Genomic DNA, 25,934 nt, shown 5'->3' with positions numbered 1-25,934 from the left:
TAGAAAATTTGGTCAAAACTTTATTTGTATAGAAAATTTGGTAAAATATTTCTTTCTATAGGAAATTTTGGCAAAATTTTATTTCTGTAGAAAATTTGGTCAAAACTTTATTTATATAGAAAATTTGATAACATTTTTCTTTCTATAGAACATTTTTTTCAAAATGTTATTTCTATAGAAAATTTTGTTAAAATTTTATTTCTATAGAAAATTTTATCAAAATTTTATTTCTATAGAAAATTGTGTCAAAATTTTATTTCTATAGAAAATTTTGTCAAAATCTTGTTTCTATAGAAAATCTACAAAACAAATCTACAAAACAAATATTTCTATAGAAAATTTTGTCAAAATTTTACTCCTATAAAAAACTTTGTAACAATTTTATTTCAATAGAAAATTTTGTCAAAATATAATTTCTATAAAAAAAAAACACTTTTTTATTTTTATAGAAAATTTTGTCAAAATTTTATTTCTATAGAAAATTTTGTCAAAATTGTATTTTTTTAGAAAATTTTGTTAAAATTTTATTTCTATAGAAAAATTTGTCAAATTTTTATTTCTATAGAAAATTTTGTCAAAAATGTATTTCTATAGAAAATTTTGTCAAAAATTTATTTCTATAAAAAATTTTGTCAAAATTGTATTTCTTTAGAAAATTTTATCAAAATTTTAGTTCTATAGAACAGTTTTTTAAAACTTTTGTTCTATAGAACATTTTTTTCAAAATTTTGTTTCTATAGAAAATTTTGTTAAAATTTTATTACTATAGAAAATTTTGTCAAAATTTTATTTCAATAGAAAATTGTGTCAAAATTTTATTTCTATAGAAAATTTTGTCAAATTTTTATTTCTATAGAAAATTTTGTGAAAAAATTATTTCTATAGAATATATAAGTTATAAATTATTTTGCGAAAAAAGTGATCAACCAAATTTGGTTGAGCAATTTTGAAGTACAACTTAGTATGTTGTTCATAGCTCGACATAAAGTACTTGCTATAGGACAGCAATAGAGATACTTTGTGAATTTCAAATGTGAGGCTATGCATCTTTATTTTTTGTGATTAATGAATTTTCCAAAGACTGAATACAAATTGTACAATTTCCTGATCGACCTTCTGCAAGTGGACTGTATGTAATTTAGTTCAGCTCAGGAAAATGTAAAAGATACCAATAAAGAAACAAGAACAAAAGAAAAGAATGGCAGGTTTCAGATTTCATATAATGTACAATTTATTGGTGTGTTGAGCTGCTTACCGGCTGGAGGACAGAATTCAAAGTGACCGAGTATAATAATGTAAGCTGACAATTGACCATTAGAGAGAGTATTTAAAAAAAGGAGTTAAAAAGAAAGTTGAAGCGAGACAACTAGGCTTATAGTACTAATAGATAAAAGCTTTTCTTTGCTTATAGCGTTGCCAATAATAATAAATTCAATGTTAATATTAATAGATACGTTAAGCTTAAAATTATTAATTCAGATTTATACAAGTGTATTTCAAGTAATTAATTCATGAAATTCCAAATATATATATAAAAAAACGCAACTGTTAAACTAGGTTTAACATGCCGCCCGCCTTGCAGGATTGCAATGTTGGTAGCGACATGATCCGGAGACAGTCCAGCCAAAAATACTACTTTGAAGAATTGGCATATGTGATGACGTTTGAATCATTCCAGCTCTTAATATCCCAGACAGCTGATCGTTTGCGACGATTAGTTCAATATTCGTTGGATTGAAAAAGTGAGGGTCAGCAAGATCGGTAATATGATCGAAAATTGTCCTCAATGAAGGCTCCGACGTGGGTTTTGGTAAAGTTGTGTTGAACTGAGGTTTAACCAAGGCGGTGATCTGGATTTTTATTTGCGGATCGTGGTAAGATTCCAAGTTGATCGTACAATACTCTTTATGATCTCGAACTGAAGTACTGAGATTTAAACGGTTAACAAATTTTTGCAAGACGACAGTCTGGGTCTCTCCGCTGCTCATAAGAAGACGAACTTTCGTTGGTCCTGTGGATGTTACCACGCGAGCGAGTGCCGTAGGTACAAATACATGAGAGGATAGACGGCGGCTCAGTCTTTCATTAAGGTACTTTTGACGTTGATGAGGTACACTGGAACTTCTACGTGGACGAGTCCTGTTATTAGTACATCTGCGACTCATAGTTCTGTTTTGAGCATTTCTCAAGGGCCGTGATCGGGAAACATTAGAAGAATTTTGAGAATTCGGTTGCTGAATATTATCCACATGAACCATAGTATGGTGATTTTTGTTGCAAACTAAACATTTGTTCCGGGATGGACAAAAGTTCCTTTGATGGGCTGTGCACAGACAGTTAAAACAGAAACCTTTTTCTCGAATAATATTCCGGCGTTCAACAGCAGACATCCTTTGAAAATGTGGGCAGTGTTTGATAAAGTGACGCTTCTTACAAATGCGGCACATTGGTGTACTAGAGTTTAAGCTGAAATGGTAAGATTTATTTAGATATGCGAACGGTTGTGTTGAAGATTAATCTTGAGCAATTGGGAGAATGCATAACTTCACTAAAGGGCGAACAAGTATTCCATTCTGGGTACGTATTTCAGCAACACGCACGTTCGAATCTTGGCCCTTGTAAACCTTCAGTATTCGTCCTAAACACCATTCGTGTGGAGGGAGATTATCCTCCTTAACGACAACAAAATCATTTACTTTCAGGTTTTGCTGTACAGATTTCCATTTGTATCTCCTTTGGAGATCATAAATGTACTCAGTTTTCCAGCGCTTTGCAAATTGGATTTGTAATGCTTTAAGTCTTTGCCATCGACTTATCAGACTTAGATTATCCGAATAGTCCTCCGGGATGGCGATTAACGGCGCTCCTCTTAGTAAATGGCCAGGAGTCAGTGGGACAATATCAGCAGGATTCTCACTCATTGGAGAAAGTGGTCTAGAATTCAGTATACTTTCAATCCGCACAAGCAGTGTTGAGAACTCCTCATATGTAAATTTGAGATTGGAGGCGACTTTGCGCAAATGAGTTTTCATACTCTTCACTGCTGCCTCCCAGATTCCACCCATGTGGGGAGCATGAGGTGGAATGAAATGCCACGAGAAACCATGCAGATTATACTTTTCGGATACAGATATTTGTGCGGTTTTCAAAAACGTTTTGTATTCTGACGCTAATACTCTGCTTGCGCCAACAAAATTGGTTCCGTTATCGGAAAAGACTTTTTTTGGAAAACCTCTACGTCCCACAAAACGATTAAAGGTGGATAGAAAGGCTTCAGTCGTAAGCTCCGAGCAGACCTCTAAATGAACAGCCCGAGTGGATAAACACACAAAAATGGCAACATATCCTTTTTGCAGTTTGGCATTTCTAAGTTTCGATGTCTTCAATTCGAATGGCCCCGCGAAGTCGATACCAGTATGGGTAAAAGGCAACGAAAAGGTACATCGCTCAGATGGAAGAGAAGACATTATTTGATTCCGAATACGATTTTTGTATATGGTACAGTTTACACAATTCCTTATACATTTTCTAATGGCACTTTTCAATCGTATAATGTAAAACTCTTGGCGTATCGCGCGTAACATCACTTGATGTTCAGAATGTAACAACATATTATGCGTGAATTCAATAAATAATTTACAGAATCGCGATTTCTCAGGTAGAATTATTGGGTGCCGTTCGTTATAACTAAGGTCCGAATTAGATAATCGGCCATTCACCCGTAACAGTTTATTCTCGTCAAGAGTAGGATTCAGTGGTAATAGTCGGCTCTTTGCGTCAATGGGTAATTTATTTTCTAGTGATCGATATTCAGACGAATAGTATTTCAGTTGCGCCATGCGTATAAGATTGTACTTAACCAGCAGTATTTCTTCGTTTGTAATAAATTCAGTTTGTATATTGGGATCAGTTTCTCCTTTGCATTTTCTGACAAAGCGATATACGAAACATAATACACGCAAAGCTCGGTTAAAGGACGAAAATCGATCTAATATATCATCAAGTTGTGTGTCAGTATGAAAGTTTAATAATTTTCGTTCCAATACAGGTTCTTTGAATGTTGGAGATTTTGGCCAGAATTTAGCGGATTTTGACAGCCATTCAGGGCCATACCACCAAAGTGAATTTGTACTCAATTCGGAAGCTGTACATCCCCGAGTACCCAGATCGGCAGGATTTTCACTTGTTGGGACATGCCTCCAAGTTGCATTCCCAATGTTATCCAGAATTTCGGAAATTTTATTGGCGACAAAAGTTTTCCAGTAAAATGGTGGCTTTTCTAACCATGCCAATGTAATAGTCGAGTCAGACCAGAGATATATGTCTGAAACACGTAAGCTCATATTTTGACAAACAGATTTAAGCAGTTTTGATAAAAGAGCAGCCGCGCATAATTCAAGCCTGGGTAAACTCACAGTTTTTAACGGGGCAACTTTGCTCTTCGAAGCCAGCAAATGAGTTGTTCTGGTATTTTCGGAAGAAATGGTACAGATATATAAGCAGGCACAGTATGCTTTCTCGGAAGCATCACAGAATCCGTGCATTTCAACTTGTCTGTCGGGTGAATAATTGAGCCATCGTGGAATTTTAATTGACTCAATGTCAGGAAAATTGAGAATAAAACAGTTCCATTTTTCGAACGAATGGGTTTTGATCTCCTCGTCCCAGTCAGTCCCGTCGATCCATAATTGTTGAAGCAACATTTTCGCTGTAACAATTATTGGTGATAACCAACCTGCCGGATCGAAAATTTTTGCGACTATTGACAATATCTTTCTTTTAGTTAGCGGACCAGGAGGAATAGTAATATTCGATACCTTATAGTAAAACGAATCAGTCATTGCATTCCATCGAATGCCCAATGTTTTGGTATCACTTGTGTCCTCTAGTTTTAGAAAATCTTCGTTTAGAAGATCCTCGGGGGCCATGTGTTGCAGAATATCAGGGCTATTTGCCGTAATCTTTTTGAGAGGAAACCCAGCTGAATTCAGTAAATCGATCAGTTGTAACAAGTAATATTTTGTTTCAGCGATTGAATGACCACCAGAAAGAACATCGTCGACATATATCTGGTGTTGCAATATGGATGAAGCAGTTGGATGAGTATCTTTAGCGTCTTCGCTCAATTGAAGGAGCGTTCTAATCGCTAAATATGGAGCACAGTTTACTCCAAAGGTTACAGTTTTCAAACAGTAATCGTTTATGGTTTCAGTCGACAAATTTCTAAACAATATTCGCTGAAATTGTCTATCATCAGGATGAACGTATATTTGGCGATACATCTTCTGGATGTCACCATTAAAAACGTATCTAAAAAAACGCCATCGTAAAACAACATTCATCAGATCGTTTTGAAGAATGGGTCCAGTATGCAGGATATCGTTCAAAGAAACTCCAGTAGTTGTTTTCTTTGACGCATTAAATACCACTCTAACTTTAGTGGACGCTCGCTCAGGTTTCACTACAGCATGGTGTGGTAAATAAAATGAAAAATATTTTGAATTCTTAGAGACTTCAAAACTTGAAGTGGGCTCCATATGATCTAATTCAAGATACTCAGACAAAACTTTGTTATACTCTACAGATAATTCAGGCGATTTTTGCAAAGTTCTTTCCATGCGTAGTAATTGACCCATAGCAGCTCGTCTGGATGAACCGAGCGCTATTTCAGAAGGTAAATCTTGCCGAAATGGTAATCTTACAACATATCGACCATTTGGTAAGCGACTGGTAGTTTTAACGTAGAAGTCTTCACACCAGTTGTCATTATCAGAAGGTGGTCTCGATGTGGGAACTTCTTCCAATTCCCAAAACTTTCGAATATCTTCATTTAGTGTTTCATTGGAGTTCACCCAAGATGCAAATGTTGAAACAGTTCGAAGTTTTGGGGGCCCACTTATGACCCAACCAAATTCAGTATTTTGAGCCAAAAGACTTCCAGCTATGTTTTTCTCTACACCAGATTTTATAATGGAAGGAAAAACGTCGCTTCCCAATAGCATATCTATAGGACCAGGTTTGTAGAAGTTTGGATCTGCTAGATCTAAGCGGTTCAATTCATTCCAGTTAGAAATGTTGGTTGGTGAACTTGGCATCAAATGCTTCAAGTTGGAAACTACTAACGCAGAAGTGTGAACTTTAAATTCAGATTTGCGAGATTTCAGAACAATCTGGCAAAATCTTGAAGAATTTTCCAAGGTAGTGCCGCCAAGGCCAGATATCCTCGTAAAGGATTTCTTGGTAGGAATTCCAAATTGTTTTACCAATCTGTTTGAAATAAACGACTCCTGAGAGCCTTGGTCTATGAAGACCCTAACAGTAATATTCATTCCCAAATGCTCCAAGTCCACTAAAGCGGTGGGCAAGACTGTTCCTTCCCCAGAATTAAGAAAATTTGATTGGACATTTGGAGTCATTTCAGAATAAGCAGCCGCCGACGTAGTGGGCTCATTTTCATATTCCGTTTCTACATGAAAGGTCGTAACATTAGTTCGTGGCGCCTGTTGGTTCCGAACCTGCGCCGAATCAGGATGTAGTAATGTATGATGCCTTTGTCCACACTTCTGGCATACATTATCACTCTGACAGTCTTCAGAAATGTGACCATAACCCAAGCAGTTTTCACACAGTTTATTATCAGTTACGAATTTTTGCTTTTGTTGAAAAGACCAATTCTTAAATTTAGAACAAGCGCGAATGGTGTGGTTTTGCTTACACACCTTACAGGGTTTATACTTTTGTTCAGTTTTAGTGTAATAAGTCTGAGACTTTTGCGTAACAGGTTGAGGAACCGATGGTTTCCTCATATCAGAAATGGATTCCAACATATCGAGCCGATTTGAAATAAAATCATCAAGTTGACTCCATGAAGGCATGTTCTTGTGATCAGTCAGTGAATTCTCCCAGGCCGCTAATGTTTCATCTGGTAGTCTTGATGAAACCCAGTAAACTAAAATAGGGTCCCAGGATATCACTGAAATATTGTAAGTCTGCAGGACTGAAATACAGTTATTTATCGTATATTGGAGATTTCGCAGAGCCTTTCCTTTCTCCGATGTCACACGCTCCGTTTCAAAGATTTTTCTCAATTGATGGTTAATGAGAATACGTTTGTTCTCATAACGTTGTCGGAGTGCCTCCCATGCTAGGCTGAAATTGTCATCAGTAAGCGCAAACTGCTTGACAATCCGATTAGCCTCACCGCGAGTCTTCGCTCTCAAATGAAACAGTTTTTGAGCGGCAGACAGTTTTGGATGTTTTATATATATTGCAGAGAACATGTCTCTGAAGCTAGGCCAGTTGTCATACCCGCCGCTGAAAATCTCAGTGTCGCAAGGAGGGACTTTTACTGAAAAGCCAATTTCCCCAGAAGGTGTACTTTCCCTTCGTTCAACAGGTTGCGACGATATTTCCATTTTCCTTCGCTCTATCCCCATTAAATCCAAAATAGAGGTTTTACATGTTTTGTATGCCCTACATGACTCATTGAATTTGGAGTGAATTGCCTCCCTTTCTTTGGCCGAGTGTTTCTCCTCAGTGGTCATTTCAGTCTCATATACTTGAGTCAATACACCCCATCTACGTTCTAAATCATCTAACTCAACTTGAAGACTAGAAATCGTGTGCTCAGCCACGTCAATGGTTGCAAAGTTAGCACAGAAAGTGACCAGCTGGTCCGAAAAGAAAATAAACTTTTGCGATGACATGGTGTAAACCGAAAAATAATCCAAATTCAATATGCCCCAACAAAAAAATCAGTAACTAGAAGTGACTTCCAACTCACTTTCCACAAACAGTAACTTGGGAGATAGAGATATATTTACCGAAAAATGTAAAGACTCTCAGGAGATTTTCAAAAAAAAAAAAAAACAAATTTCGATCATCCAAATTGTCATATGAGACTCACGCGAGCAAAAAAAATCGTCCAAAAATAAAATGAAATATCAGTAAACAAATGTAACTCAAGTTGGCGACTATTCAACGTAATCAAATCAATCTTTGAATATATATGGTATCATTAACAGTTTTCGAACAAAAAATTTATCCAATTTACACTTAGAAATACTCAAGTATATTATTTCTTATTTCCGTAGAAATTACTTAAGAGCAGTGATATTATTTGCCGGAATGTTGAAAAATATTTCAGGAAATGATGTGAATGAATTGTTACATTGACTCGTGGAGCGATTATCAGATTAGCGTAACTAAATACAAATATCTCTTAAGAAGAAGCTTTGCTTGGTGTTTGAACTTGTGATACGTAATGATATCGTTTTGTACCACAAAATTAGACTTCTCCAATGGAAGAAAACGTAATTTTATTCAGAATAAATTGTATGAATATGCTCTAAAAAAAATCGAGACCCTTTAGGCAAAGGCGGTAATAAAATATAATTTTTATTTCCCTTCTTTGAAATTTGCAAACCTGTTGCACTTTCCCTCAGTGTAGTCTATCTTTTGTTTTCAAGTATTATTTGGTTCCTTTTTTTTCAAAATCCAATTATATGTTTCTGAACCACAAAAACACGAAATCCACAATGTTAGGCTGATAGCCTCTAGTTGCTCGTGCCCGTATAAATACGTTTATTATAATATGTAATTATAATAAATTAGTAATAAATCAAACAGATTTTCTTTCATGTAAAGAAAAACTTCAACTTCACGACTGGCTTTACACGACAAGTAATGTATCACACGGTTGCTTCCAATTGTAATCAGAATAAATTTCCTCTGTTAAATGGAAACTAAGTTTCAGTCACCGCAACAATATTATCTTGTCTTAGTCTGGTTTTGAAGTTTCCTTAAAATCTCATACACATTATACTTCCACAATCCACTTTAACTAGATTTCAACAGGCATATACCATATAAACAAAGAATTTTCAAATCCTCTTTTAGTAGATTTCAAACCTAATATGAATGAGTTTCAAGAAATTTTTACAGTTAAAGTTTTCAGATTATTTTGTTCTTTTTTTTTTTTTTTTTTTACAGATTGCCACAATAAGTTTTTGGAACCAAAGTTGGTTCTGAAATGTCAATGACAAATAAGCCCAATGCTAGCTGCAGGAATCCCTTCGTACGAATCTCGAAAAGTAGGAATAAAACCACAGCGAGATGAATATGAGAATGATTGTCGCCAATGATTTTATTTTACTTTCAGTTAATTCCAATTCTATGAGACGGAAGAATTTGTAATCAGATTTCCAACTCAAATTGTAAACAAATTTCCAAAATGTTCATACAATTTAGTTATTTTAACCACACAGTATGGAAATTTCTAAAATAGAACACCATTTAGTCCAATTCTCCCATAAAACAGTTTACTTCCTTTTGTATATATATGTTTTCAATTATTATGTGTATGTGTAAATTAATTTGACTCAACATCGATTCTGTGCAAACTTGAAACTATAGGAGCTTGCTTTACTAATAATAGAAGAAAATATTTTCCACAAGTTTAGCCCAATGAAAAGTTACGAATATCTAAAATTCTATCTTCACTGTAATGACTTTGACACCGTCGTAGTCAACAATTAATTTTCATATATATCCTCCAATGCAAGTTTCGTATATTTTCGAGATAATAAAATAAATTTCATTTTTCAGTATTCTCCCAGTGTGTCAACGGAAGTTCTGAGTCTTAGTAAAGCTTTAGCAATAGTATCCTGACATCAGCCTTTATTACAATATCAGGTTTACAGGAAATAATTATTGAATTTAAGATGATTTTAAATAATGACAATTGCTGTTGTTGTTTTGGTCTTTGACCGTCTTCTCAAAAATATAATATTAAAGTTTATTATATTTTATTTCTCGGTGTAATGCTGATTCAAAATATCACACTAATAATCATCTGACCAAATTGAAAAGACACATGACCGGCCCCAAAGTTTTTGCTTTTGATTCCAGAAAACAAATTTCAATATATACGTTTTCCTTCATGTACTATGAAAAAAATACTTTAAAGTATTAACACCGACCTAAAGTTCCAAATTCAGACTCGACTGCAATCATAAATTAGAACTTTTTCAAAATAAAGCGTTGAAAAACATCTATCTTTTTAATGTTTTTTGTTTTATAGACCAGTCAGATGGAGTTAACAACTTTAACGACTATTTCATTAATCATGAAATTTTCCAGAATTATTAAAAACAAATTGTCCTTAATCAAACAAATTTCCTTTCATGCCTTTCTAAGTCGAATCACTTAGCTACCAGAATCAACCGACTTCATTAATTCTCGGACAAAAAATAAAACTCTTTCGATCACAGAAATGTGTTTGCGCAAATTTCGCATTTTCCAGGATCTGATATAGTTGGTCTCGCGATATTTCTTTTCTCTAAGTGCAGAAAGCTTTTTTTTCCGATGACAATTTTCGCACAGTGTAAGACCAACAATATAGAGAAACAAAATTTTTAATTAAATCGTTCCATTAAAGGGCATGGGTATATCAAATTCGATAACAATTGTCGCACAGTGTAACCAACAATATAGAAAAACGAAATTTGTCATCAAATCTTTGTACACTGAAAATTTTAACTAAACAGTATTACCAATGCCAGCATCATTCCGATGTGGCAAAAATAAGTAAATATTATTCGACAACTTCAAGAAAATTTATTAGACACAACTAAGTTTTTTCACTTGCTGAAGAAATTTTTGTAGTTTTAAGAGAAATCTTGGAGTTCAAATTGCAAGAATTTCTTTAGTGCCATACGAAGTTCATGATGGTAAATTTTACAAATTTAAAGAAATAATGAACTATTTTGTGATAAATACGAAATTAGGAAATCTTTATGCTTTATATGTGTATAATTTTTTTCGTTGTTTAGTTCATTTAACTAACGTACGCATAAAATTATTTGAGTAAACTTTTTTTGGTTCTATGAACTTATATAAATTGGCTTTAATGAAATAGAGAGTTCACTTTTTTTGAGTGTATTAAAAGCATGTGTATATCAAATTTAAACAATATATAATTCGTGTACAAATGTAAACAACAGTACTTATTAGATGTATAAATAATTATTCTGGCAGAAAATATCAAAAAATAAGATTTCCAATTTAGCATTTTTTTCTCATGACTAGGGTAGGTAACACTCATGTATGACTACCACATATCTTCTCCACTCACCACTCTAAAATCAGTGAATATTCCTCACCTCCTACGACCACCTCTCCACCATCAAGCTCAATGTGTCCACGGAACGCAACCACCGTTATGTATGTATATACTTCGACTCCACCAATTTGCGAAGATATGCCAAATTTAGTGACCAACAAGATTATATACAGCCGTAAATGAGTTTTGTACAAACAATGATTTTCCTTTCGTAATTTTTAGTTTCTATGTTCAACTAAACAACCTGCTTTCCGTCTTCCAATTTTGATTTTGTTTACTTTTCCAATTACACAAAATTTTCAGTTCGTATTCCTTATTTACTTCTTAATATTTGCCTTTTTCAACTCTTCAATTCACTTCTACTTTCTGTAACTTCATATTTCATTCTTCCGTCATTTGTTCTTTTTCATGTTCACAGCTTGAAATGTAAATTCAAATGAATTCATTTGTTGATCAACAAACCTCTTTCAGCAATGCACATATATGTATGCCATGCTGCGGAGAGAGACATATGCTTTCTTGCATTTACGTGTCTAATGTTGCCATATCACTCGACATCACTCTGGGATCGACAATCGGTACCAAAGCAAAGTAACAATCGACGACTTCACTTTAGACTATGTATAGTTTGGTAGGTAACCAATGAATATGATGGAACAATGTGTAAATATCAGTCGTCTATTATCTTGCCTCTAAATAAGTCACTGATATGAATTTACTCGTGTATTGTTTGGCAAACCAGCCCGTTTTATGGCAAACGTATGGCAACGTACATAAAGTGCAAAACGCACACTCACCACCAAGAGTGAAACACAAGAGAATCGAATGAGTACGAAAGCACTCGGACTGCGCTGCTAGCTAACCACCCAGAGAGTATGACAAGCTGCCACTTCAGCTTAACAATTCGCGTAACATAGAGTGGTTTCAGCTGAGATTGTGTAAGAGAGTAAAAACTCTTATTATCGAGTTATGTCACGGGGTGAGAAGAGAAATTGAATACAGAATGAAAGATGTGGACCATTTAGTTATACCAAGTTGAACATATATGGATACAATTGACAGTGGTTGATGTAAGCTTTTAACATTATTTCTTTCTCTTCTTGAAATTTGGTCAATGTTAAGAAATATGTGGAGGGGTTGTGTGGTGACAGATTGTACAAAGTGGTCAATGTAGACGTATGAGGAGAAGTATATGTGTAAGGCAGCAAACGCTAGGGGAAAAAATTATATGTTTCTGATCATAGCATACATGCTAACAGTCATGTTCATCAAGGGCATACCAGATCTCATTTATGAGTCTGCATCAACTTGGCTGTTAGCAACAGGTATCTGTTTTTGAGGTGTTAACGACAACATAAAAATATTGTTCGATGTCTGTGTTAAGCAGAGGTTAGAAATAATTAGTTTTTTCTGTAATTTGATTGAAGTTAACCAGGACTCAAGTTAATTATACGAAATATAATCAAATATAAATATAATCAAATATAAAATAAAGACAAGTTATGTCTTCTTAATTTATGAACACAGCTTGAGAATTTGTTGTGCGCGCTACAAAACGAAGTTTTGAAGCTAAGAGTTCTTTTATGCAATTATGTATAGCACGAAATGTGGCAACAAATTTAATCCGTTAGAAAAAAAGAGAATTTAGGAAAGAGTAAAGAGCTTGCAAATGTCGCAAGAATGTAAAGAACAAAGCTATTTTTGGACTTTGTACTTGAGGTATAAATTGTATTTCGTAAAAATACAACAGAGCAATCTTTTACTTCGCTTTCGTAAAAAGCTGTTTGAAGCAAGAAATTTGATTTTGAGAGGTTCTTTTTTTTTCAGGAGATATATTTGCACACTTTGACTTTCAATTCTCAACCAGTATTTGGAAATCTATAAGCATATTTTAGGCTTCAACACAACCTTTTTGACCATTCACATACAAAATAAATCTCACCTACCTTTGATCCATTTTCCTTGTAAATGATTGGAGTGATAGAAATTTTGTAACAGTGGACGTAATCCAAATAGTTGTTAACCTTTTTTCCCAGTTCTTTTGCCGGTTAAAGAAGGACCATGTACAATTTCCTGATCGACCTTCTGCAAGTGGACTGTATGTAATTTAGTTCAGCTCAGGAAAATGTAAAAGATACCAATAAAGAAACAAGAACAAAAGAAAAGAATGGCAGGTTTCAGATTTCATATAATGTACAATTTATTGGTGTGTTGAGCTGCTTACCGGCTGGAGGACAGAATTCAAAGTGACCGAGTATAATAATGTAAGCTGACAATTGACCATTAGAGAGAGTATTTAAAAAAAGGAGTTAAAAAGAAAGTTGAAGCGAGACAACTAGGCTTATAGTACTAATAGATAAAAGCTTTTCTTTGCTTATAGCGTTGCCAATAATAATAAATTCAATGTTAATATTAATAGATACGTTAAGCTTAAAATTATTAATTCAGATTTATACAAGTGTATTTCAAGTAATTAATTCATGAAATTCCAAATATATATATAAAAAAACGCAACTGTTAAACTAGGTTTAACACAAATTTATTTCTACGTAATGTATATTGCATTTTCATATGTTTTAAGATAATAACCCCCATTTTCATAAAGCTCCGTTGGTGTTCCGTTAACTAACCAACTTTTAAACCGTATTATGGACGAAGCTGTCATCTTGCCTTTATATTCCATAGGCCAATTAGGATCTTAACTGACGAAAATTTTTCAGTTAAAGTTAACCGGAGAGAAGATATTTGCAATTTACTTTCTGTTAACTGGCAGTTAAAGCCTAACGGAGCTACATGAAAATGGCCGTAAAACATATAGAACCCTTGTTTTATCATTTTTGTTTAAATTTAACAAAAAATATTGTTCCCCTACAATTTTTGAAAATGTAGGGGAAAGTAGGGAACTTTTTCGTCCTTTATCGAAAAATGTTGTGGGCAAATTGTAGGGAAAGAATTTTGGGAATGTAGCGCAAAGTAGGGAACTTGTAGGGTTAACCGAAAAATTTCCCGGCAACACTGACTCAATATGTAGAAATGGACTTATAAGTTTGAAATTTAATTTTGAATTATGATTTATTTTTTACGTCCTTATTACCCTTTTATTTCAACAGTCCTTATTATCCTTTATTTTGGTTATTCTTAGACCGGCTCTAAAACGGGATTTCAAGGTCTCCGAACAAAATTCATATTTACGACGTTCGTTTCGGCAATGAATTTTTTTATTGAAATATTATGACTTTTGGGATATTTTTGATTGTTATTTTTTATTTTAAATTTAAAAAAAGACGCCAAAGGAACGCCCAAACATTAAATAAATATTTAAAAATATTTTTAAAAATTTCAAAAATAATTATAAAACTAAATGAAAACATAGCAAAAGTTTTTTTATATAGCTACGATAATGAAAGAAATAAAAACTCTTTTAGTCTAAAAATTAATTTCGGAGGAAGGAATTATGTTCTTTTGTATGGCCACAGAGTTTGACCTATTCAAAAAAACAAACAAAATATTGGAAATTTGGCGCCACATCACCAGTGTTGCCAATTTGGTGCTTTTAGCACCAAATTTAGTGCTTTTTGATTTCTAAAAAGCACCAAATTGCCTTTTTGGTGCCTTTTCAAAAAAAGCACCAACTTGGTGCTTTCTGGCATTTTCATTTAGTGCTTTTGGTGCTTTTTTTATTTTGAACAGTATTAAGTTTAATTGATACAACAATTTTGATTAGACTGTCAAGAGCCGAAGAAACTGAATTTTTTTGCCAAATATAGAATTTGATTGGTAGGAAGTTGGTATTGATTATTTTTTAATTAATATTGTTATTTAGGGTATTCTGTAGGAAAGTCGAGCGATGAGTGTCGAATTTTTGAATTTGGTAAAGATGTCATTAAAAACGTTTGTATTAAATTCACAAAAGCACGCACAACTGAAATAAGCAATAGACTCCTTCCATATATTAATATTTTGAAAGGTGAAAAACATCACTGATCAAAATGAATTGGACGAAAGCATTAAAACTGATCAAGGTGTATACTTGATCAGTTTCATAATGGTGAGTACTAAGTTAGAGTTTTGCCGCTAAAGTGAAAACTATTTCAGTAAAAATGGGCATAAAATTATGCATATTTGCTGCAAATTTTATTATAACTTGATGGGGAATAACTAAAAGCAAATTTTCACAAAGTTTGCTAAAATGACTATTTTAGCGGCTCGATCGTAATACCCCTCTTAATACATCTTCGGAAGTTTTTTTTTTTTTTTTTTTTTTTTAAGAGCATTTAATTTTCGATTTTGTGGTGGAAGGTGGAATGTTAGAATTTATAATATTATTTTTGGTGCTTTTTGGCCTTGGGGAGTTGGCAACACTGCACATCACACCTTGTTTCCATTTCATTCAGTACAGTCTAGTGTGTATATACACACCCTTTTCAAAATATTCTAAAGTCATAACATGTTGGTCAAACACCTATCAAAATTTTTCTATTTTATGATTCTATGACAGGCAATTAGGCAAATTTCCAAAATACCATCATGTCTATATGAGATGTATGTGCTACACTTACCTCGACTTCCATTGGTATTATTAAGTTTCTTATTTGATTTCAATTCTGTCAGAGACATTTCTACAGTATCGGCATGTGTTTGGAGATTATTCTTTGTCTAGGGGAGGGAGAAAGAGAAAATTAAAAATCGAGGAAATAATTTCAGATAGAATTGGGGGGAAATTATATTCCTGCGAAATTTATTTTAAACTCACTTTTTCAATGTCATTCATCATGACTGCACTAACTTTGGGCATTTGATCACTTTTCCCAATGGCATTAACTATCAATTTCAAATCGTCACGACGATCCTGTGTAAAGAAGAAAATAAATATTTGGTTGAATTTATAAAAAAAAATTTATAACAATACAAACATATAACAAACAACAACTAAAAATAATTCAAAGTTGGAAAAAGTTTAAAATTGAAAGTGAGAAGTAAAATTTTTTTTATATTTAAATAATTTATATTATAAATAATTATATTATATATTTTATATTTTTTTATATTTTTTTAACCATTTGCAATTTAAATATAATTATTTTTTAAATGATAATATACCTCATATACAACGTCACGATCTACTCTGTATGGAGTTTTAAGAACAGCAACTGAGCAACTATAATAACAAACAGGGAAACTCCTCGAAGGACCAACTTTGCTCTAACTATAATTTGTAAAAAAAAATATATAACAAAACTATTTTCGCGCGAAATGGACCACTTAAGCATACTTCAATAAAAAAATCAAAATAATACTTTTCTTAGTTTTTATTCCATTTTTTCCTGAAACAAATAAACTTTTTCCGGAAACACTTGACAATTTAACAAAAATTGTCAACGATGCTCAAACAAACTCACAAACTCAGACACGCTAGAGGACAAAAGTATTCACACACACACACACACACACAAACACTAAAAATTTCTCAAATAGATGGCATTTACTGACGGTTTGTGCAAGCCAGCAGAATTGCATTTGGTTTTGGATTGTGGAAAAATATTGCAAAAAAAAAACTTCAAAGACCAATTGCTAACAAAACGTTTTAGTTATAAAAAACTTTTGTTTTATTTTAAACTTTCAATTTACGATATAGCAATAATTTATGAAACACTTAGTGAAACTTTTCCAAATTTTTACAATTTTTTTCCCGAAACTATTGAAATATTTAACCGAAACCGTATTTTTTATTAGTTTTTTTTTTTTTTTATCCAAAACCGTATTTCTTTATTATTAATTTTTGTTCGTAAAATTACGAATAACAGAACAAAATTTACTACAAACTCACGGCCGCTTTTCGTTACGATACGGTGTCAAAATTTCTACTGAATTTTGTGGATGTGAAAATCGAGAAAAATTTTCACTACCTCGTGTTGTTAGTGGAAAAATCTAAAAATCTCAAGCGGCCACTTACTCTCTCGATTCATTAGCATAAAAGCCAGATGCACAGTGGGAGAAAATGAAAAAAATGTAAACTGCGAAAAACAATCAATATATTTGTTCATAATTAATTATACATAAAAACTGAAAAGGGGAAGAAATTTTATTTAAAAACAAAAAAAAATATTTCTTTAGAATTTTTTAAAAATAAAAAATGGAAATCTGATGTGTAACATATTTCTTGTAATTTTTTATACCCACCACCATAGAATGGTGATGGGGGTATAATAAGTTTGTCATTCCGTTTGTAACACATCGAAATATCGATTTCCGACTATATAAAGTATATATATTCTTGATCAGGGAGAAATTCTAAGACGATATAACGATATCCGTCTGTCCGTCTGTCTGTCTGTCTGTTGTAATCACGCTACAGTCTTCAATAATGAAGCAATCGTGCTGAAATTTTGCACAAACTCGTATTTTGTCTGCAGGCAGGTCAAGTTCGAAGATGGGCTATATCGGTCCTGGTTTTTATATAGTCCCCATATAAACCGACCTCCCGATTTGGGGTCTTAGGCTTAAAGAAATCGTAGTTTTTATCCAATTTGCCTGAAATTTGAAATCTAGAGGTATTTTATGACCATAAAGAGGTGTGCCAAAAATGGTGAGTATCGGTCCATGTTTTGGTATAGCCCCCATATAGACCGATCTCCCGATTTTACTTCGTGGGCTTATAGAAACCGCAGTTTTTATTCAATTTACTTGAAATTGAAAATCTAGAGGTATTGTAGGACCACAAATACGTGTGCCAAAAATTGTGAGTATCGGTCAATGTTTTGGTATAGCCCCCATATAAAACGACCTCCCGATTTTGGGTCTTGGGCTTATAGAAACCGTAGTTTCTATCCAATTTGTCTGAAATTGGATATCTAGAGGTATTTTAGGACCATAAGAGGTGTGCCGAAAATGGTGAGTATCGGTCCATATTTTGGTATACCCCCCATATAGACCGATTTCCCGATTTTACTTCTTGGGCTTCTAGAATCCGAAGTTTTTATCCTATTTGCCTGAAATTGTAAATCTAGAGGTATTTTCGGGTCATAAAGAGGTGTGCCGAAAACGGTGAGTATCGGTCCATATTTTAGTATAGCCCCCATAAGAACGATCTCCCGATTTAACTCCTTGGGTTTCTAGAAACCGTAGTTTTTATCTGATTTGCCTGAATTTGTAAATATTCTGATATTTTAGGCTCACAAAAACGTGTATCGGATTAAGTTTTTATCGGCCCATTTGATAATGTCTCCATATAGACCGACTTCACTTCTTGACGGTGTAAAAGGCGCACTGATCATGAAAATTGCTTGAAACTCAATGTAAAATTTCCAGATTTTACTTCCACAGATTTAAGATTTCAAATTAAGACGTTATTTTATAATTTTCTTGCACACTTACAAGAGATGTTAATGATTCCTCTAAAACTCAAACAAAAATGGTTCTTATAAATCCAGAATCTGATATAGTCCTCATAGGTGAAATCTTTAAATTTATCTTCGGGAAGTGTCCTCAAGTCCTCAAGCCCTCCTGAAATTTCAAAGGAAACCCTAATATTTGGTTCATGGTGGTGGGTATTTAAGATTCGGCCCGGCCGAACTTAGTGCTGTATATACACGCACAGAAAAAGCATGTTTGGACATGGTTGCCGCATCCATTTAATGCTTATTTAGAGTATGTAATTGTCGCGAAAACCATGTATTTTGTCTTTGTAAAAATAATTTTCGAGCGGAGAAAAATATATGTTGGCAATAAGCATTTAAATGGTTCTCAAATGCCGCAAACATGTTCAATTATTTAAATGATAGAATTTGAGACCATTATATGGTCAGGAAAATCATGTATCTGACCATTCAATTTTTTTACTTTTTTGCAGAGAAAAAATTATTTTTATAGTTTACGTATAGACATGTCTACAACCATTACATGGCCATAAAGACCATGTACATTGTTTTCGTGACCATTTAATTTTTTAATTTTTTTGCAGCGACAAGAATTTTATAAAAACATTGAGCAGGTACACACGATTTTCATTTTGCGCGTCAGTCGTGTGTTGATTGTTTCTTGGAATGGACGGAGAATACGGAATTATTGTGTTTTGTGTTAATTTATTTATTCAGAAATGGCACGTGGTTTTATGTGAATACAAACAAGGAAAGTGTAATTGAAAAAAATATACCTGGTTTTTGTTCTGCATTTTGATATATGGTATAATTTATTTTTATTTGCAGTTACATGATGTCTGCGTTTGTACATTTGATGGTCACGAAGTAAATATGGAATGATTACTTATTGTTGAAATTGAACCAAACTAGAGTGTGTAAAAATATGTGAAGTTTGCTTGCACGACATTATAAATACAAATAAACAATGAATTAGTTTATAAATAAATAAAAACAAATAAATAAAATTGATTTTGTGTTTTCTTTTCACAAGTGGCGTCCTTTTTTCGACGACGAAAAAAGTTTTTTCATAAAAATCAAAACATGGTCACATGTTCTTTTAACTAGAAGAAAAACATTTTTGACGAATAACATAACATTTTAGATCGTGACCATTGTCTTTTAATGGAAACAAAATTCTTTTTATCAATATAATAACATTTTAGATGAGGACAATTGTATTTTTCTTAGAACCATGTTCACTGAGCCAACATGGTTGCAGGTTAAAATATTACATGGTCGCCGCAAAAATAGCTGCTATCATATTATTTTGCTCTTCGAATATGATTGTGGCAATCATGTTTCTTCTCTGCGTGTACATAAATTTGGTTTTATTGATTATTATTCTCAATAAAAAAATATTGTGAATTCTACTGAAATGGATTAAATGGAAATGATCGGAATTAAAATCAGACTCAAGCTCATATGCTGTCCTTCAGGGCTTTGAAACCTTGGGCTCTATTCGAAAATATTATTAGTAATTTAAACAGCGTATAGAAAAAATTTAAATCAAAATGGACAACCATTTTGATTTAAATTTTTTCTATACGCTGTTACTTTGTGTTTCTTAAAATAAAAACGACTATTCACATCCTCATATCTCTCTAAGAGGCAGCCTTATGCTCTGAAAGTGAACGAAGAAATGTCAAGGTCTTCACATAAATTGATTTTTTCATTTTTTGTCATTTTTTTTTTCAAAAACTTAAATATATTGAAAAAGCCACAATGAATATTCACTTTGATACGGCGCTATGAATATGACCCACGACCCATGTGCTCCAAAACCTCCAAGAATTAGGACCCTAAAAAAATTATGTGAAAAACAACAACGCGAAATTTGTATGTTCTTTGGGAGTAAATTCATTTTGGGGTATAATTTCATCTTATTTATTTCCAAAGGCAGGACACTTTACATTTGGGCTTTTGCACCTTTTAGGACCTTTTTCATTTTGACTCATTTTCCTGGTCACATTTTAATACCACCCTTTCACACAGGTGCTTTGAATTTGGGTTCCATGAAAATTAGGCCCAACTAAATGAAATAGGACCCCAAACAATTATATGAAAAATAACCAACACCAATTCTTTTATGTTTTCTATTTTGGAGATTATCATCATTTTATTTTTAGGGCCCGCTTATATTTCAAATGAAAATTAACCCCAATTTTTTTTTAGAATTATGCTTCGTTTTCACTTGGGGAGTATTTTCGCTTTCTGGGATTCTTTTTATTTCGGCCTAAGTTTACGATGTTCTTTTATAGACAAAGTCCAAAGTGGCATACAACCTTTCACACACTGGCGCTATGAATATGAGCCCCATCGAAATTAGTCCCAAATCCCCAAAAGAATATATAGAAAACCACAACAACAACACAAACATATTATGCTATTTTGGGAGTAACTTATTTTTATTTGTAGGCTCCGTTTGTCTTATGGAAATAAACCCCAATATTTCAAATGAAAATTAACTCCAAATTCCCTTTTTGGGATTGGGGACTATGTATCGCATCAGACTTTTTTTTGCCTGACCAGACTTCGGCTGTGGTTTAAGACTTTCTTCCATGGACAGGGTCAAAAGTTAGCTAACGCGATTCCCAAGAGATTCGTACTGAGAAACAATTATTACACGGTCTTTTAAATTAAAAATGAAAATGAGCCCTAATTTAATTTTGAGGTCGATTTTCATGGTTAAGTTACATTTTGTTCCGGCTCATATTCATTATGAAGGGTCGCCCCACCTTTGTGGTCTTGTTTCATTTGGGCTGTGGGGCTCATTTATTTTGTTTTTATGGTATTCTGAAAATAAACCCAATATTTTAAATGAAAATTAACCCCAATTTCATGGTTTGGATTTTTGTCGTATTCAAGTGGGGCATATATAAGATTTCTGGGATTTGACAATGGCGCCAACTATATACACTTTTATCCGAATAACATACTATAGCATAAGATTAGTTTTGCTTTTTCGTCTTTTAAGACCTTCTCCTACAGACACTATCCTAAATGGACTAACGCGATTCCCAAGGGATTCGTACTCAGTAACACATATTTTATCCTTAGAACTTCATATTCTCTCATCAGTTAGGATTCATTTTCGCACCGTTTTTAAATCAAAAATGAAAATGAGCCCTAATTTTATTTAAGGGTTGATTTTCATGATTCAGTTATATTTTGTTGGGGCTCATATTCATTATAAAGCGTCGCCCAAACTTTTGGGGTTCTATTTCATTTGTGCTTTGGGAAGTCATTTTCGTGGGGTTAACTTTTGTCCACCGTTTCACACACATAATTTCAATTTAAATTTTCTGTCTTAATTTCTTTAGTTATTTTGTGGTTTTCAATTCAGAAGTTTATCACACATAAACAGAAAAAAATATCACGAAAATTTTTCCAATTAAAATTTTAATTGAGTTTGAAAAAAATATTTAATTAAAAATTTAATTGATTCAACAATTTTTAAAATTTTTTTTGTATGTACACCTTTTTTGATATATTTCGGAGCAAACGGGGCTAATATTCATTATAAAGCGTCGCCCAAATTTTTGGAGTCCTATTTTATTTGTGCTGTGGGAAGTCATTTTCATGGGGCTAATTTTGGTCCACCGTTTCACACACATAATTTCAATTTAAATTTTCTGTCTTAATTTTTTTAATTATTTTGTGGTTTTCAATTCAGAAGTTTATCACACATAAACAGAAAAAAAATATCACGAAATTTTTTCCAATTAAAATTTTAATTGAGTTTGAAAAAATATTTAATTAAAAATTTAATTGATTCAACCATTTTTAAATTTTTATTTTTGTATGTACACATTTTTGATATATTTCGGAGCAAACGACAAGACACTTGAGAGACGGCTTTACGTAAGCTTCATGAAATGATGTTATCGTTGAGTTTGACAATCATAAAACTGTAACTGAACGTTTTTGCAAATCCGATGAGTTGGCAGCACTGGTAACTACCATATGTACGGAAACTACACTGAAATCAGACAAGCGAAGATTTCTTTCAAGGCTAAAAAACTTTCTATAAAAACAAAAAAAAAAATTATATGCCATCGTGGAAACGTTTGTCACAAATTCGGGCTTAATTGCTTTAAACGAGAATATTTTATAAGAAAAGGGAAATTTCGTTTATCTAAAATTTAGTTCCGAATGAAAATATTTTTTCTTTGTGTGTAAAGATCTCAGAATGCACAACATTATTTACTCAGAAAATCCCTTCTCACTATTCGATTCCTGCTCGTTTCATTTTCTCTTACTACCACCCACTGTGCATACTATTTGGCGCCTATTGTCTAACATCTGGATAGAGATCGTAACATCAGTGTTCTTTCTCTTTGATGCGTGTGCAAAATATTGGGAAATTTTAACGGCAATGATCGACGATAATCACCGCAAGTTGTTCTCTTCGTTTCATTTCGTGCATTCAGCATTTCACAGCATTTTTATTATGATGTCTTTTTGTCTGCCACTTTGGTTGATTGTTTATGTTTATTTTTAATACAAAATCAAAAAAAAAGAACGATCATCGTTGTTGCTGTTGTTACAATAAATAAATCAAAAAAATTTTATTTTACTTTGTTTAAAGTATCCTACGATGGATCAAGCATCAAATATTCCCAAATTACTTGTGTGCCAGAGGGGGAGTTATGTGTGTCACGCTTCTATGATTTTATTTTCGGATAAAATGCACTAATTGGCCACAGTGGGTGGGGAAGGGGTGGAATATAAGACGTAGTGTTTGTGTGTATATTTTGAATTTGTTTTAAAAAATTACATTTTTGTGAACGGGCATTTCTGTAAGATTAATCTATTTTAGCTTCAAACAAAATTAAATTAAATACATTAAAATTATATTAAATTTAAATAAAAACAAGTATATACAGCAGTAAGTTCGGCCGGGCCGAATCTTAAATACCCACCACCATGAACCAAATATTAGGGTTTCCTTTGAAATTTCAGGAGGGCTTGAGGACTTGAGGACACTTCCCGAAGATAAATTTAAAGATTTCACCTATGAGGACTATATCAGATTCTGGATTTATAAGAACCATTTTTGTTTGAGTTTTAGAGGAATCATTAACATCTCTTGTAAGTGTGCAAGAAAATTATAAAATAACGTCTTGATTTGAAATCTTAAATCTGTAGAAGTAAAATCTGGAAATTTTACATTGAGTTTCAAGCAATTTTCATCATCAGTGCGCCTTCTACACCCTCAAGAAGTGAAGTCGGTCTATATGGAGGCATTACCAAATGGACCTATAAAAACCTAATCCGATACTCGTTTTTGTGAGCCTAAAATACCAGAATATTTACAATTTCAGGCAAATCAGATAAAAACTACGGTTTCTAGAAACCCAAGGAGTTAAATCGGGAGATCGTTCTTATGGGGGCTATACTGAAATATGGACCGATGCTCACCGTTTTCGGCACACCTCTTTATGACCCGAAAATACCTCTAGATTTCCAATTTCAGGCAAATAGGATAAAAACTTCGGATTCTAGAAGCCCAAGAAGTAAAATCGGGAAATCGGTCTATATGGGGGCTATACCAAAATATGGACCGATCCTCACCATTTTCGGCACACTTCTTTATGGTCCTAAAATACCTCTAGATTTCCAATTTCAGACAAATTGGATAAAAAATAAGGTTTCTATAAGCCCAAGACCCCAAATCGGGAGGTCGTTTTATATGGGGAACATACCAAAACATGGACCGATACTCACAATTTTTGGCACACGTATTTGTGGTCCTACAATACCTCTAGATTTCCAATTTCCGGTAAATTGAATAAAAACTGCGATTTCTATAAGCCAAAGAAGTAAAATCGGGAGATGGGTCTTTATGGGGGCTATACCAAAATATGGACCGATACTCACAATTTTTGGCACACGTATTTGTGGTCCTACAATACCTCTAGATTTCCATTTTCAGGTAAATTGAATAAAAACTGCGGTTTCTATAAGCCCAAGAAGTAAAATCGGGAGATCGGTCTATATGGGGGCTATACCAAAATATGGACCGATACTCACAATTTTTGGCACACGTATTTTTGGTCCTACAATACCTCTAGATTTCCAATTTCCGGTAAATTGAATAAAAACTGCGATTTCTATAAGCCAAAGAAGTAAAATCGGGAGATGGGTCTATATGGGGGCTATACCAAAATATGGACCAATACTCACAATTTTCGGCACACGTATTTGTGGTCCGACAATACCTCTAGATTTCCAATTTCAGGTAAATTGAATAAAAACTGCGGTTTCTATAAGCCCAAGAAGTAAAATCGGGAGATCGGTCTATATGGGGGCTATGCCAAAACGTGGACCGATACTCACCATTTTTGGCACACCTCTTTACGGTCACAAAATACCTCCAGATTTCAAATTTCAGGCAAATTGGATAAAAACTACGGTTTCTATAAGCCCAAGACCCCAAATCGGGAGGTCGGTTTATATGGGGACTATATCAAAACCTGGACCGATACAGCCCATCTTCGAACTTGTCCTGCCTGCAGACAAAAGACGAGTTTGTGCAAAATTTCAGCACGATTGCTTCATTATTGAAGACTGTAGCGTGATTACAACAGACAGACAGACAGACAGACAGACAGACGGACAGACGGACATCGTTATATCGTCTTAGAATTTCTCCCTGATCAAGAATATATATACTTTATATAGTCGGAAATCGATATTTCGATGCGTTACAAACGGAATGACAAACTTATTATACCCCCGTCACCATTCTATGGTGGTGGGTATAAAAATAAAATTAAAAAAAATTAAAAACAATTAAAATTAAAAAAAATTAAACATATTTTGTCTAAAATCGAAATTAAATCGGTAATAAAAGAATTTAAATTGAATCAAATTTCATTAAAATTTATATCAAAATTAAAATGTTTATACATTTTGATTTTTCATGTTACCTGATTTATTTGCCTTTATTGTATAAATTTTGTAAATAATTTTCTAACAGTAAAGAAATTAAAACAAGTAAGGAAAGTCTAATGTCGGGCGGGGCCGACTATATTATACCCTGCACCACTTTGTAGATCTAAATTTTCGATACCATATCACATCCGTCAAATGTGTAGGGTGCTATATACAAGGATTTGTCCCAAATACGTACATTTAAATATCATTCGATTTGGACAGAATTTGATAGACTTTTACAAAATCTATAGACTCAAAATTTAAGTTGGCTAATGCACTAGGGTGGAACACAATTTTAGTAAAAAACAAGGAAAATGTTGGTATTTTGACCATTTTTGTCGAAATCAGAAAAACATATATATGGGAGCTATATCTAAATCTGAACCGATGTCAACCAAATTTGGCACGCATAGCTACAATGCTAATTCTACTCCCTGTGCAAAATTTCAACTAAA

General features: G+C 33.3%; 2 protein-coding genes across 11 annotated transcripts in view; both read right to left on the bottom strand.

Annotated features, from left to right (window-relative positions):
- Positions 1 to 25,934, bottom strand: part of Dys (Dystrophin) — a 913,182-nt gene that overhangs the window by 732,666 nt on the left and 154,582 nt on the right. For all 8 annotated transcript variants that reach the window (XM_075289613.1, XM_075289609.1, XM_075289607.1 and 5 more), the window contains 2 exons: positions 15,876 to 15,971; positions 15,682 to 15,778 (listed from right to left, as the gene is read on the bottom strand). In XM_075289613.1, the coding sequence (XP_075145728.1) occupies positions 15,682 to 15,778; positions 15,876 to 15,971 (193 nt within the window). The remainder of the gene's footprint in view (positions 1 to 15,681; positions 15,779 to 15,875; positions 15,972 to 25,934) is intronic.
- LOC142220456 (uncharacterized) lies at positions 1,113 to 13,585 on the bottom strand. 3 transcript variants are annotated; one of them, XM_075289616.1, is made up of 2 exons: positions 13,069 to 13,585; positions 1,113 to 2,466 (listed from the first exon to the last, which is right to left on the bottom strand). In XM_075289616.1, exons 1-2 carry the CDS (start codon positions 13,077 to 13,079, stop codon positions 1,560 to 1,562), a joined length of 918 nt encoding a protein of 305 aa, XP_075145731.1. In that variant the 5' UTR covers positions 13,080 to 13,585; the 3' UTR covers positions 1,113 to 1,559. The 3 variants fall into 3 exon arrangements, with proteins under 3 accessions (XP_075145731.1, XP_075145732.1, XP_075145733.1); XM_075289617.1 differs by lacking the exon at positions 13,069 to 13,585 and adding an exon at positions 11,135 to 11,538; XM_075289618.1 differs by lacking the exon at positions 13,069 to 13,585 and adding an exon at positions 11,163 to 11,538.

This window comes from Haematobia irritans, chromosome 1 (genome assembly GCF_050003625.1).
Source record: "Haematobia irritans isolate KBUSLIRL chromosome 1, ASM5000362v1, whole genome shotgun sequence".
In the NCBI taxonomy this organism is placed as follows: Eukaryota; Metazoa; Arthropoda; class Insecta; order Diptera; family Muscidae; genus Haematobia; species Haematobia irritans.
This window is presented reverse-complemented; position numbering and strand designations above follow the sequence as displayed.